This window comes from Phymastichus coffea, unplaced genomic scaffold (genome assembly GCF_024137745.1).
Source record: "Phymastichus coffea isolate CEN01 unplaced genomic scaffold, Cenicafe_Pcof_1.1 PCOF00012, whole genome shotgun sequence".
Taxonomy (NCBI): Eukaryota; Metazoa; Arthropoda; class Insecta; order Hymenoptera; family Eulophidae; genus Phymastichus; species Phymastichus coffea.
The window spans coordinates 1566223-1578808 of record NW_026706823.1 but is presented as its reverse complement, the minus strand read 5'-3'; the positions used below and the strand labels follow the sequence as shown (position 1 = coordinate 1578808).

The window sequence follows — 12586 nt, the reverse complement described above, 5'->3', positions numbered from 1 at the left end:
AATCAACTCTTTAATATTCTCTTCTTGTTCCTTGCATTTCTTTTTCCATTCACTTTTCTCCTCTTCCGTTTTTTTACTTTCTGCCTTCAATTTTTCCCTTAATTTCCTATTTTCCTCTTTCACTCCTTCCAAATCATTATGCAATTTATCCAAATCCGGATCTTTGAACGTCACTTTCTTCGTACTTCTCAATTTGCCGTCAAGCGTTTGTTGGCCTCCGCTTAGCGATGTCTTCGAAGCGCCTTTTCCTCCCATAGCTTTCCTATACCACGGGCAATCTAACCTCCAAGAACCCCTCCACACTAAAATCGTTTGTTTTGCACTTTTTCCTAGGTTTTCACCCAAACTTTATTAACTACGTCGTTCTTCGCTCTTTTACGCTTCTTTAGATCACTATTAAATTATTTTCTAAAAAGAATTACTAGCTCAAATTCGTACGGATGTTCAGAGTTGCTCAAGGCACGTGCGCACGCTCTCGCGTCATCCAACCAAGTCCTGTTAAAAGACAGATTGTAATTTTAACTTTAGCAAAAAAAGAAAAAAAATTAATTGCTAAACAGAGTTTTATTTATGCAAAATTTTAATCGGGGAATAAAAATTCTTATAGAACTTAACTAGCAGCATACTAGCTGATTTTTTCTAATTTCTTATAATAAAAGTTTGCCAAATAATAGAGAACTTATTAAAATTAACGTATATTTTATTCATTTTCTTCTATTTTCTGCTTAAACTAAGCTTTGTAAATTCCTTTTTCAGCCATTACAAAATCAACAAACGGATAACAATCGTTACCATTAATTTTATAGGTATGTACAGTCGAATCGCTATCTCACAACGTAATTTTAATTGTTTAAATAAATTATAAATTTTTTATATATTGATAACTCAGTCGAAAATGTGTTATCAAAGTGTCAAATTTTTACTTCTCTGTCTTAAGGTACTAGAATCGCTGTTGTATATTCGAATTTGCATCATATTTATTTGTTGCAAAATTACTAGCGACTTACTTGTAAATCAAATTTTACTTAAATAAAATTAAAATAACAAAGACATTTTAAATGACTATAATAACTTGAGATTCGAGGTTAACGCATGAAAATTGACTGAAAAATGCTTTTGTTCGTTAAAAAAAACTTTGTAACTATTGATTTTGCATTTTAAGCAGTATTTTTCTCGCATTCGTGACGTCACACTCCTTATATGGTCTTGTTTTCCCCGGAATTGCCGTAACACATTCACGCGTATGTGAGAAAAGCGCCTTAGCTCAAGTACGGCTTTTCTTCAGTTTTCTTGCGTACAACGGGTTGCTGTTTTGCAGTGGAAGACGAAGGAAAAGGAAAAATCATACTCGACCATTACAACATACCCGAAAAGGTATAATTTAATATACGTAATATGGGTTCTGTAACGGCCTGGAAAATAATCAAATTATTCTCGTGGCCCGTTAAGAATTTTATTTTCACTGGTCGGTGCGGGGCTCACCGCCGCCCCGATCAGCTAGCCGCTTCCTGGCGTTCCGCCGAATACGGGCGGACACGCGCTGCCCTGAAAAGGGATCGCGAAAGCACGGCCAAGCACGAGAGCGTGCGTGAGTTCTAATCGCGGGCGTGGGAAGGGACAAGGGTGCCTTCCTGGGTACGCCCAATACAACGGCAACACTTGAGTAGTTCAAATCGGGCTTTATTCCTTTAGGCAAATCTTATACAATTATCGCATGCCGAGATTTCGCTATCAATATTATTTTAGAGAGAGAGACGCTCGCTCGCGTAACTAACGCACGCTAAGTTGTCGCTTACAATTAGAGAGAAACTCACCGGGAAGTAGCTGCTGCAGACAGACTACTCCTTGCTAATCACCCGCGTTATCGCCCTTGCTCGGGCGGGCAAGTTCTGCCCCTGGTAATCGCCCACTCGAGATGACGATCCACAGGCTCCGGCGATCTTTGAGGATAGCCTCCAATTTTCTCGCGCACTCGCACCTTTCTTTATCTGCGAGTCGCTTTCCTTTTCTTCCTCTTTTCTTTTGGTCGCGCACTCACGTGACAATCCTTCGAGCTCGCCGGTCTCAGTCCAAGTGTCCGAAAATCGTTTTCTCTCCCCACTCCACTGCTACGGCACGCGCCTGATCGAGTCTCGTTCTGTCTCTCTCTCTTCACTCCTCGCTCGCTTGCCCGCTTGGCCATGCTCGGCCTCGCGCGCGGACAATCTTCCGCGAAAACGGCCCCGGCCGTTATAGGGAACTGCCAGTTTTTTAAACATTTTTTATCTCCGTAAAATCTAAAAATTCAAAAAATGTATGGGAGAAAAAATAATTGTTATTGCAAGTGGAATATTGTACTATTTTTTTTTAATTTTTTCGAAAAGAAATTTTTGTCGATTTATTAGAATTTTTTTTCACAGCTGGTACGCCAAAAAGATGAAAAACTATATAAAAATTTTTTCTTACACTCATTCAATATTATTTCATGCAAAATATGCGCTGTAGAATAGGAGAGCTGGGAGAGATGGGAGGAATGATATAATTAATGCAGCCCATATACCCCAGCAAAACTCTATTCAGCCGCGTTCGAGACGTAACGTGGACTTCTAAGACACGTATACTTGCCACTATGACTTGAGGATTGTTGGGAGCACTCTGGCTCCGCCGAGACCCATCCCTTAGATAGAGGAAGGGACGTGAGCCATCCATAGAGGAAGGGCCATGACCCCTCCAGGAGCCCTCCAGAGAAGAAGAGGTGAAGAGGATCTAGAAGCTTGGAAAAGATCCGCCCCAGAGAGACAAAGGGATCGAAGCGGATCTTCTGGCAACGTCTCGAATATCTTCAAGACTCTCCACAACTTGTGATGTGAGCAAAATTGATCGAAGCAGAAGTTTGCAGGCAGCAGGGCACAGAGCGTTAACACGTTTCTGTCTAGACTGGAGGACCTGCGCGTGGGCGCAAGATTAACCAACGACGAGGTGCTGTGTTCAGTATTGGAAATCCTCGAACGCGAGGATATGGTACGACAATAATAAGCACCAATAGCTCAGTAACGTCGAATTCATTGTTGACACCCAAGAATGGTTTGGAACTAGCACGCAACAGTAGCAAATGCTGTTACAAGAAGCACAGAACCGTTTCCAATTTTGAAGATGAACTAGTAAGGGATTGCGTGTCCAACCTTGTGGCTCTCATCAATCAGTTAGAGCCACCAATGCCTTTAGAGAAGTTGTTAGATCTGCTGCATGCTAATCTCCTGCCCAACATCCAGATATAGATGCGTCGTAGTGAGTTGACATCGATACGCGAATTTAATCGTAAGGCGACCAAAGTACAAAATATGTTGTCATACGATCGACGCCCACGCCTATTTGTGGAACCAAATTCGACGATTTTCCCTCAACATGCGTACCAACCATGTAAAAGAACGGAAGGTAGTAAAAACCAAGCAACCGCAGTCGAGGGCGAAGGGAAAAAATGTGAAGAACCCTGCCAGGAGGCCTACCGGACAAACAGTGCAATCGGTTGCGCAGACCTCCAATTCTGACAAGAAAATGAAGGAGCGATTAGAAGGCATAGAGCGAATTGCGGAAAATGGCGACGGGAAGACGAGACAACCCTCCGGAGGAGCGCAAGATCGGAGGGCGGAGGAGAATGAAAAGTTCACCTCCTCCTGGGTCTCCTGTCAAGCGGCGAGAAGGTCAAAGACGAAAGATTGACTTTATTCAGCCTCGTTAGTGTTGCTCTTGAGGCAAACTGGGATTTAGCTGAAAATTCTGTCTAGAATGCAATAAGGGAAATGGCTAGAAGAGCGAAGAAAAAAGGTCATCTTTGCGTCTCCGGTGAATTTGACCTCTCGCCGCGGGTCGTCGACATAGAAAGGTTAATTGTCGGCGACCCAGGGGTTCAAATAAGTCCAAAAATGGCACAAGAGTTTATAAAGGAGGATCAGGGATGCTAAGTTCATATCAACACTGGACTTAAGCAGCGTGTACCATAAAATTCCCCTAAAGAAAGAGTCACGATCGATTTATATGAGCGTTTATAGTTCCAGGATTAGGGTATTTCCAATTTAAGAGGATGCTCTTTGGTCTCTCCTATGCGGAAGAGACCTTTCATTTATTAATGGACAAAGTAATAGGTCCGAACATGAACCCATTAACCTTTGGATTCCTCGACGACGTGATTGTTGTATCACTGTCTGTCGAGGAGCATAAGCGCACCTTGAAGAGGTGTTGAAGCGAATTTTGGTGAGATCGAGGGCGTATTATTATAAAAATATAATAATTTTATATTATTTATAAAAATATAAATAATATTTTTATTTCAATAAAACCAAAAGTTACTTCTGTAAAACGGAAGCGAGGTACTTTAGATTCCTCGTGAATAAAGACGGAGTAAGACCAGGTTCCGAAAAGATGAGACCGATATTTGAATATCCGGCACCGCTGACAGTGAAGCAGGTGAATCGATTCATGGGTATGATGTTATGGTATCGATGTTTTATACCAAACTTCACCACGATCGCTGAGCCTATAAACCGCCCGACGAAGAAAAACGTCCGTTTCCCCAACAAAAGAGAGCTTTTGCAAAGTTGCAGAAGACGATGATTTCCATTCCCATACTGCAATCACCAAATCCTTACGGTGAGTTTGTGCTACAGGCTGACACTAGCGATAGCGGGATTGGGGTGGTCCTTAAGCAGGACGTCGATAGAGAAGAGCGTGTGATTGAGTATGCCAGTCAATCATTAAACAGTACTAAAAGAAATTATATAGTCTCAGAAAGATAGTTCCTGGCAATGATATGGGTCATTGGGAAGTTCCGACCGTATATTGAAGGGCATCACTTCAAAGTCATCACAAATCATAGTTGCCTTAAATAGCTCCACAGTATGAGAAATTCCACAGGACAGCGCTAGCCCGCTGGGCGCTAGTATTACAAGGCAATATTTTCGATATAGAATACCAAAGGAGAGATCTCAATGTGGTGCCAGACGCTTTATCTAGGGCCTATAAGGAGGAGGGGACTGAAGTTAGTGCCATGACTAGTCAGCCGGAAACTACTGACGCCTGGTACTGCAACAATACTAGGAGGTGTGACAAGATCCTCACTCCCATCCCATATGAAAAGTGGTTGGAGGAAACTGTATTATTATCAGCCTGATGAGGACGGAGCAGGATCCATCAACAACGAGGAGGCACGGAAACTCGCGGTGCCTAGTGAAAAAATGCACCAGGTCCTCGAGGAAATCCACGACGCCCCGACGGCAGGACATCAAGAACGAGAGCAAACGTTTTCCAGGACTAGACGCTTGTACTATAGGCATAAATGTATGATCAGATCAGGGAGTACGTGAAGAGGTGCCCGGTATGTCAGCAATGCAAGATGGAACAAAAGCATCTCGCGGGCTGATGGGTCGTAGACAAGTGTTACGATACTGGCAGGTGGTGGCCGGTGATATCACTGGTCCATTTCCTAAAAGCTATCGAGGTTTTGAGTACGTCCTAGTCTTTGTAGACCTTTTTACTCGCTTGGAGGATTGCATAGCAGTACATAAGGCGAATGAAAAGACAATTGCGAGGAAGTTAGACGAGCCGATTTTCAATAGATTTGACAATCTAGTGACAATAAATAGACAATGATCGATAAACAATCACAATTGATAGACAACGGAACCGAATTCAAGAATCAGGAAGTCGATTTATACCTCCAGAGAGACGGCATCCAGCGCGTTTTGACTCCCATGTATCATCCCCAATCGAACCCAACGGAGCAAGGAAATAGGATATTCAAGACTATGATCCCATCGTATGTAAATCGTGATCATAAGAGCTACCGTTTGCGTTATCGAAATAAGTTCTGTAAATTAGCATCCACTAACATGTGCTTATACGAGACTATCAAAATGAATATTCGATAACTCATAGATCAAACATTGATAGAAGTATATAGTTGGAAGAAAAGCAATAACAATTTATAAGACAAAATATTTTGATTGCGTGAACTTGATTATGAAACAAGAAAAATACAGTACAGAAAAATAGGTCTATCATATGAATCACATCAAATTAGTGAAAGTAAATGTTATGTGATTCAAATACAAACGCAAGAGAACAATAAAGTTATTTATATATTAACTGACGAAGATTTCTATCCAAAGCTTGTAGAAACTCTCATATAAACTAAATATACAAAACGTTGTATAAAATACAAAACGTCATGCACAAGTGGAGAATTTTACGAAAGGCGTGTGAAATTTTTGTGGAATATTATGCGACAGTTACTTTGAAAAATACTCTAATAAAAGAAGGTGTTGTATTTAAACTTATTGCCTCTAAAGGGTTTAATGCACGAGGACTAGTTGATTTAATTGATTTCAGTCTTGTCCGGACGGTAAATACAACTGGTTGCTTCAAGATCATATAACAAAATTTATACACTTGAGGCCTTTGAAATCAAAGCATGCAGCAAATCTTTCATAAGAAATGTCGAAAATATACTTTACATTTAAAGTTCCTTGCAAACTGAACTTCCTTGAACTGGCATTATCAGAATCAAATAAGATAAATAATGTTTCAAGGTAACATTATTATTATTATATAATTTTATTTAGAAAATTGCATATTGACGTGTTTGACATCATTTTTGTTTTTGCAGGAATTAAAAAAATTTGCATTGCGAACAACTTTCACAAGAAAGAAGTGATATTGCTAATGTAAGGTAAAATATAATACATTTTTATTTCGTTACTTTATTTCCATTTAGAACATTAAAACTATCTAAACTTTCATTTCATTACAGCGACAATGCAAATCTCATTACCCTGAATCGTCAGATTCTTGTGTGATTCAAAATTCCTCTGTGTGCAGAATTTGTAATTGAGTCATGGTTTTTGACAATGTAGTTCGCTATACAAAATCTCATTTGACAATCCAATGCAATGAATAAATCTGAATAAAAAATGATCTGGTTCATTTATTTTGTAGTCCAGAAAAGGATTTTATTGATGTTCAAAACGATTACTTTGAAAAACAAAAATTAGCAATAAAGAAAATAGTTACGTTTTTGCAAGACATTTTTTCGTCGATATCTGTTAACAGTGGCGTAGCCATTTCAGTACCACAAGTAGAGAGACACTCGTTTTGGAAGCAATTTTCAGCGTAGTCATCGATATAAAAAATGGCTTGTACCAAGTTGAAATGAAAGGTGTATTAATTAATGAATAGGTTTCACGATATCAATGGAGCTTAGCAGGTATGAAAACCGTTTTAGCTAGTGTAGGAGCGAAATATTCTCGAGCTCGCCCGAAGCTTTCAGAGCAAACGAGCAAGCGACATACATAATATATATTTGTAAACACGTTTAATTGAGTTAAATTCAGTTCGGACGTGGACAAACGATGATCGGAAGAAGTATTGCTAAATTGACTTGTTAAATAAAGATAACTGATTGCCTTATCATTGAATGTGTTCCTATTCCTCTAAAATTCTAATCGGCTGTAAAGGAAACATCTACAGTTAGCGACGTTCAAAAAGAAATTTTATTAATATTACGCGAAGCAGATCCTCATCAGTCAAGAAGTGGTGGATAAGGTTGTCATAGGTGCTTCTGCAAACTCGGTGATAAACAGTATTTTATGAATAAACGTTTCTGCTTCAAATCAAATATTAAATATAGATCGCGATGCTATAGTGTTTTATATATATGAATAAATAACGATGTAATACTATATTATTAAAATAGTGCATTTTATAATATCTGATTATAACAAATTTATTGTTATTTTTAAAAAATAAGTAATTTAAGCTATAAATAAAAATCGTAAGGAATATCTAGAAGTTCATTTATTTCTCCTATTTGCTGAAACTGTTGTTTGGCAGTTTTTAAATCATATAACATTTACTTTCATCAATGTGTTATGATTCATATGACTAAAAACTGAGGAACATTTTTCTGACATATGACTAAAAGGTGTTATAATATAATAATATTATAATATTATTCCATAATATGGAATAAATAATTAAAATTATTAATTAATAATTAAAATGAATAATTAATAATATTTATAGGTTAAAACTAATTTTCGCGGGCTATTTGTTGTCTAGCGTACAACTATTGAAAGACTACATGCACACTTGTGATGTTCGTATCACTTATAAATAAAATAATTCGAACTCTCGTAATCTAGCTAATAAGTATAAGAATTTGTTTCCAATGATTTTACTCTAATTGTCAAGAAAATAGATAAATGAATCAAATATAATAAATAAGTAAATCAAATATACATAAGTAAGTGCAATATATCGAGGAAAGTCAGACAATGCCCTAGTTTCTTATGGTGCGAATTGTCCCATAAGCAGAGCTAAAGTCTTTCTTTGATAGGATATAATTCGGCCCAAATTTCTTATAGCGTGAGATGTTCTATAAGTCGAGCTCAAATTATAAGGAAAGGATAGTCTTGCTTAGTTAATCACAATGAGAGAAAGAACTTAGGTATTAATCCAAGTTTATTCAGACTCATGCGCTCACCTTGCAAGGCTAGAAGTGAATGCTAGCCTGTGCAAAGGTAGGCCTATTTATACACAGATTTTCCCGCTTATTATTGCAGGAGAGATTTCATCGAAAATTCGAGAGACATTCGCGAATTTTGAGAAATAAGTTTTCTTAATTTACAAGTAAATAACCATTAATATTAAGTTTTTAACACATGTAAACTTTATAGAATTTGTTATTTGTTGATTTTATACAATATACAATTATCGCCAATAGTGTCGTCAAAAGTTATTAACCAATAAAGTTAATTAACATGATATTACAATATTTACAATAGAAAATTATTAAATTTTCATATTTGTAACAGTTTTTTCTAATCTTAATATGCAATTATTAGATAAATCATTTAAGATTTCTAAATCATAAAGTTATCATTATCAAGTATTAACTTAATATTTTCGTTCTATATATAGCTTATTGTTTAAATAAATTATTAATTGTTTATTTATTAATAACAGTTATTATTTAGCTGTTATTAATGAAACCAATTCTTACTCATATTCTATGTTTGTTCACTTTGCATATTAATTATTTATATTTTTCTAATATTTCATATGTTAATAAATAAATTAACTTTGCATATTGATATTCATTATTATTTCATAGTTGAATGAGATTTTTGTTATAATATTATGAATCTACATGCTAAAATATATATAATCAATACTTTGTTATATTAAAATTATATATAATTAACATATTTTTCTTAATATCATGAATCATTATATCTATGTCTATTATTTTGTGACGTCACGCTGTTTATTTTGATTCGACTCTTATTTGTATACAGTCGCGTAAACAGTGAGGTAGCGCCGCTTAATGTATTGTTTTGAATAAACAGATAGATACATTAGACTAGTTGCAGTCATTCAGTGATTTAATAAATAGCTCATATATAGGACCGTTACACACTTATTTACCCACACAAATGCACATTCATCAAAAATTTTTATTTTAAACTACACATGAAGTCTAATGCAGAGATATATTTAAAAAATATGAAAAGTATAGTAGATAAGAAACTTCTTATATATGTTGTGTTTTTCAAGAGACTACTCTACTTCATCATATTCAATAAGCTATAATTAGTTTTATATAGATAATTATTACATATAATTTTATTATTTCAGAATAAAGACTCTGGTACAAATGCCGATGTTAAATCTTTTAATAAAGAACAAGATTGGAATGAAATCAGAACAAAATCAATAGCTGCAAAAGTTACGATTAAGCGAGAAATATCACCAATTAGTCCGGAAAATTTAGAAAATGTAGACCTGCAATATGAATACATCGACGAAAATAAGAAATTTGACAATGTACATGTCATGCATCGTTCTTTAGAAAATACAGATTATACTATACAAACGGTATGGAATCCTTTCACGCGAGTATCAAGAAGCGCAAAATTACAGTCACATCAAGGATTAAATCCTATTTCAGTTAATAAAGCTGTCAATTACAAAGAAACCGATCATAGAAGTTGGGTTAAACCAGCATTTAGTTCAATAGTATATAAATTACCTGTAAGTATTCGTTCGCCCTCATAATTAGTTTTGATGATTTTTATTTGAGTACTATAGTAGATAAGGTCTGAAAAGAGTAATAAGTAAACGAATATTCTTTATTTCTATATAACACCGTGAATTGAAATCAGTTTATTTCTCTAATGCAAGAATTTGATATTACATTACAAGAAAGGTTTCAATTTTCTTGAAATATGACTTATTCGTTCACTTTTCATTTTTCATGTCCGTGAACTGCTTTCTGTATAATATCTGTTACGTTTTAACTGTTAAATTAGTAACAATCGAGATGAACCAATACAAATCTACCGGGTAGGGTTCACTTTATGATGATGTTAGTAGCAACTATTGGTTAGTTAATTTAGAGAAAATGTACATTGCTTTTATCTCGAGAGAAAATGATTGATGAATAATAATTTGAAGTGAATATGTACTCGTACGAGTATTTAGTACTGTATTTAGTACTGTACTTTGGGAGATCAGCAATAGATCCCTCAGAGATCGGGCGTTTTTGGAATAATTGAATAAAACCCTAACATTTTAAAATAGATTTAAAAGGATTAATGGAACATCAAACAAGTATTCATTTTTTTAGAATGAGGTAAGAATGGAATAAGTACAAAATAACGGTCGAAATATAAGTGCCTAATTATCGAACTGGTAGGTGCGCGGAGTTCTTAATTCCACAACTGTTTATAGAGGATTTTGTATGATATCTATGCAGTAGCATGTTATCTCTAAAAATATATAAAGAGTTGCGCGTACTTTCCGCATTGTATTTCATGAGAAGACTTTTTTAAAAGCTCTCCCATAGAGTTAGCAACAAAGATATACGAATTTACGATGTCCTTATATTGACCTTACCTGTGTTAGCTTTATTGAGGCGTAACAGAGGAAAAAAAGTATAAAGCCTGAGAAAAAGGCTTTCACTTCTTGGATCTATTCAATTAGCGGAATTGGTTAAAGATTAGAGCTTAAGTAAATTATAGTCTGATGTGGTCGTCTCAAGCATCAGTCACCATCAGGGATGGCTTTCAGGGCTCGAGGAGTATTATATGGCGTTAGAAAAAGAGAGAAAAATAAATAACAAAAAAAATAATCAACAGGGAAAGGATTTTATTTTATATCTATTTTGAATGCTTCATGTGTATGGCGATCAGAGCTTCTCGAATTTTGCATAGATTTTGGCTAGGAAGTTTTTTTTTAATTTTCGAATGTGATCCTTGATGGTATGGTTTGGTACTTTATTGCTTGACGAGTTAATGGTGAGGAGATCTCCTTTACGCGCACTTAATCCTGCGACTCTTTGGTACCAGCCTAAGGCTTGGCTTTGAGTTTGAAGAGTTAGTTGAGGAAGTGGACTAGGAATGTCCATACAGCCGCGAGTATGTGGACGCTCCAGTCGAAGATACAGTAAAGGACATAACCGTGTATGATGGTATTCATTATTGCATTAACGAATTGTATAATTATGAATATTGCGATGAGGCCAGATGCTATGGTGCTGAACTTCATAAAGCTGTTCTGAAATTTGGTGTAGGTTGAAATGGCCATCTGTTTTATTGTTTCTAGATCCAATACATTTTTGAGTTTTGCTGTGTCTACCAGTACTGGTAGATTCAAAAGTCTTCTGGTGATGTTTTCCAATAGAGCTGGTCGTTCTATTAGGAAATTAGAATATTGGTGTAGTCACTCAAAATCTTCGGGAGAATGAATTCCGTCATTGATGAGTACTTAGAGATCGTGGTAGCGTCAAGTGAGTTTTCTTATTGGCTGCATAATTTCTGGAGTAATGATTAGCGATGGGGCAATTAATAGTGTCTACCGGATACCGTTACACTTGTAATCTGACGGAAGGATGTGATTGCAATCCCGGGCCATGCTACTTGTTGTTAAAATGTGTTTTTAGTTTGAAAAAAAGTAGCTTGTTGTTGTAACTCACGAGTAACTCGTAGTAGCAACTTAAGGTGCTTCGAAGGTGGCAAGATACTTCCTGAAATTGAATAATGTGTGCGACCCCGTCAACAGCCATGGCGGTGTACCCGAGCAGTTTTGTGATGATTAGCGCAAATTCGTCTGGTGCCCTGATAGTTAGAGATAGAGTTCTTTAATACTTGTTTCTCTAACTCGCATCTGTGCTTGATTATGACGCGATAAACTTCGTCAAATTGTTCCTATATATATTTCTTAAAAAGTGGGCAAGCTTAGTGTTAAAATAGGCTGTAAGCAAGATTTTTTTTAATGTCCATGAGTTATTTATAGAAATGATCGTACAAGTTCCGTTTCGACGATCAGGAGTTTTGAGTGTTCAGTAGTTATGAGACGATATCCGTATAGATCGAAAGCTTCTCCAATTGATAACCCAAACTGTATGTCGCTAGTTAAGTTGGCAAAATATACATTGGAAATACTGATGACGTTATCATGTACCTCGATATCTTGTTCTTGGTATAGGGCTTCGAATTTATTGTAATTGCACATTAGTGTTGGGGCTATTATCTAGAATATGTAAGCTTTCTCG

At 36.2% G+C, this 12586-nt stretch overlaps 1 protein-coding gene across 1 annotated transcript in view; it reads left to right on the top strand.

Annotated features, from left to right (window-relative positions):
- The window catches only part of LOC131672542 (major facilitator superfamily domain-containing protein 6), a 671294-nt gene that overhangs the window by 275374 nt on the left and 383334 nt on the right, over window positions 1-12586 (top strand). The window contains exon 3 of the mRNA XM_058949841.1: window positions 9670-10065. Within this exon, the coding sequence (XP_058805824.1) occupies window positions 9670-10065 (396 nt within the window). The remainder of the gene's footprint in view (window positions 1-9669; window positions 10066-12586) is intronic.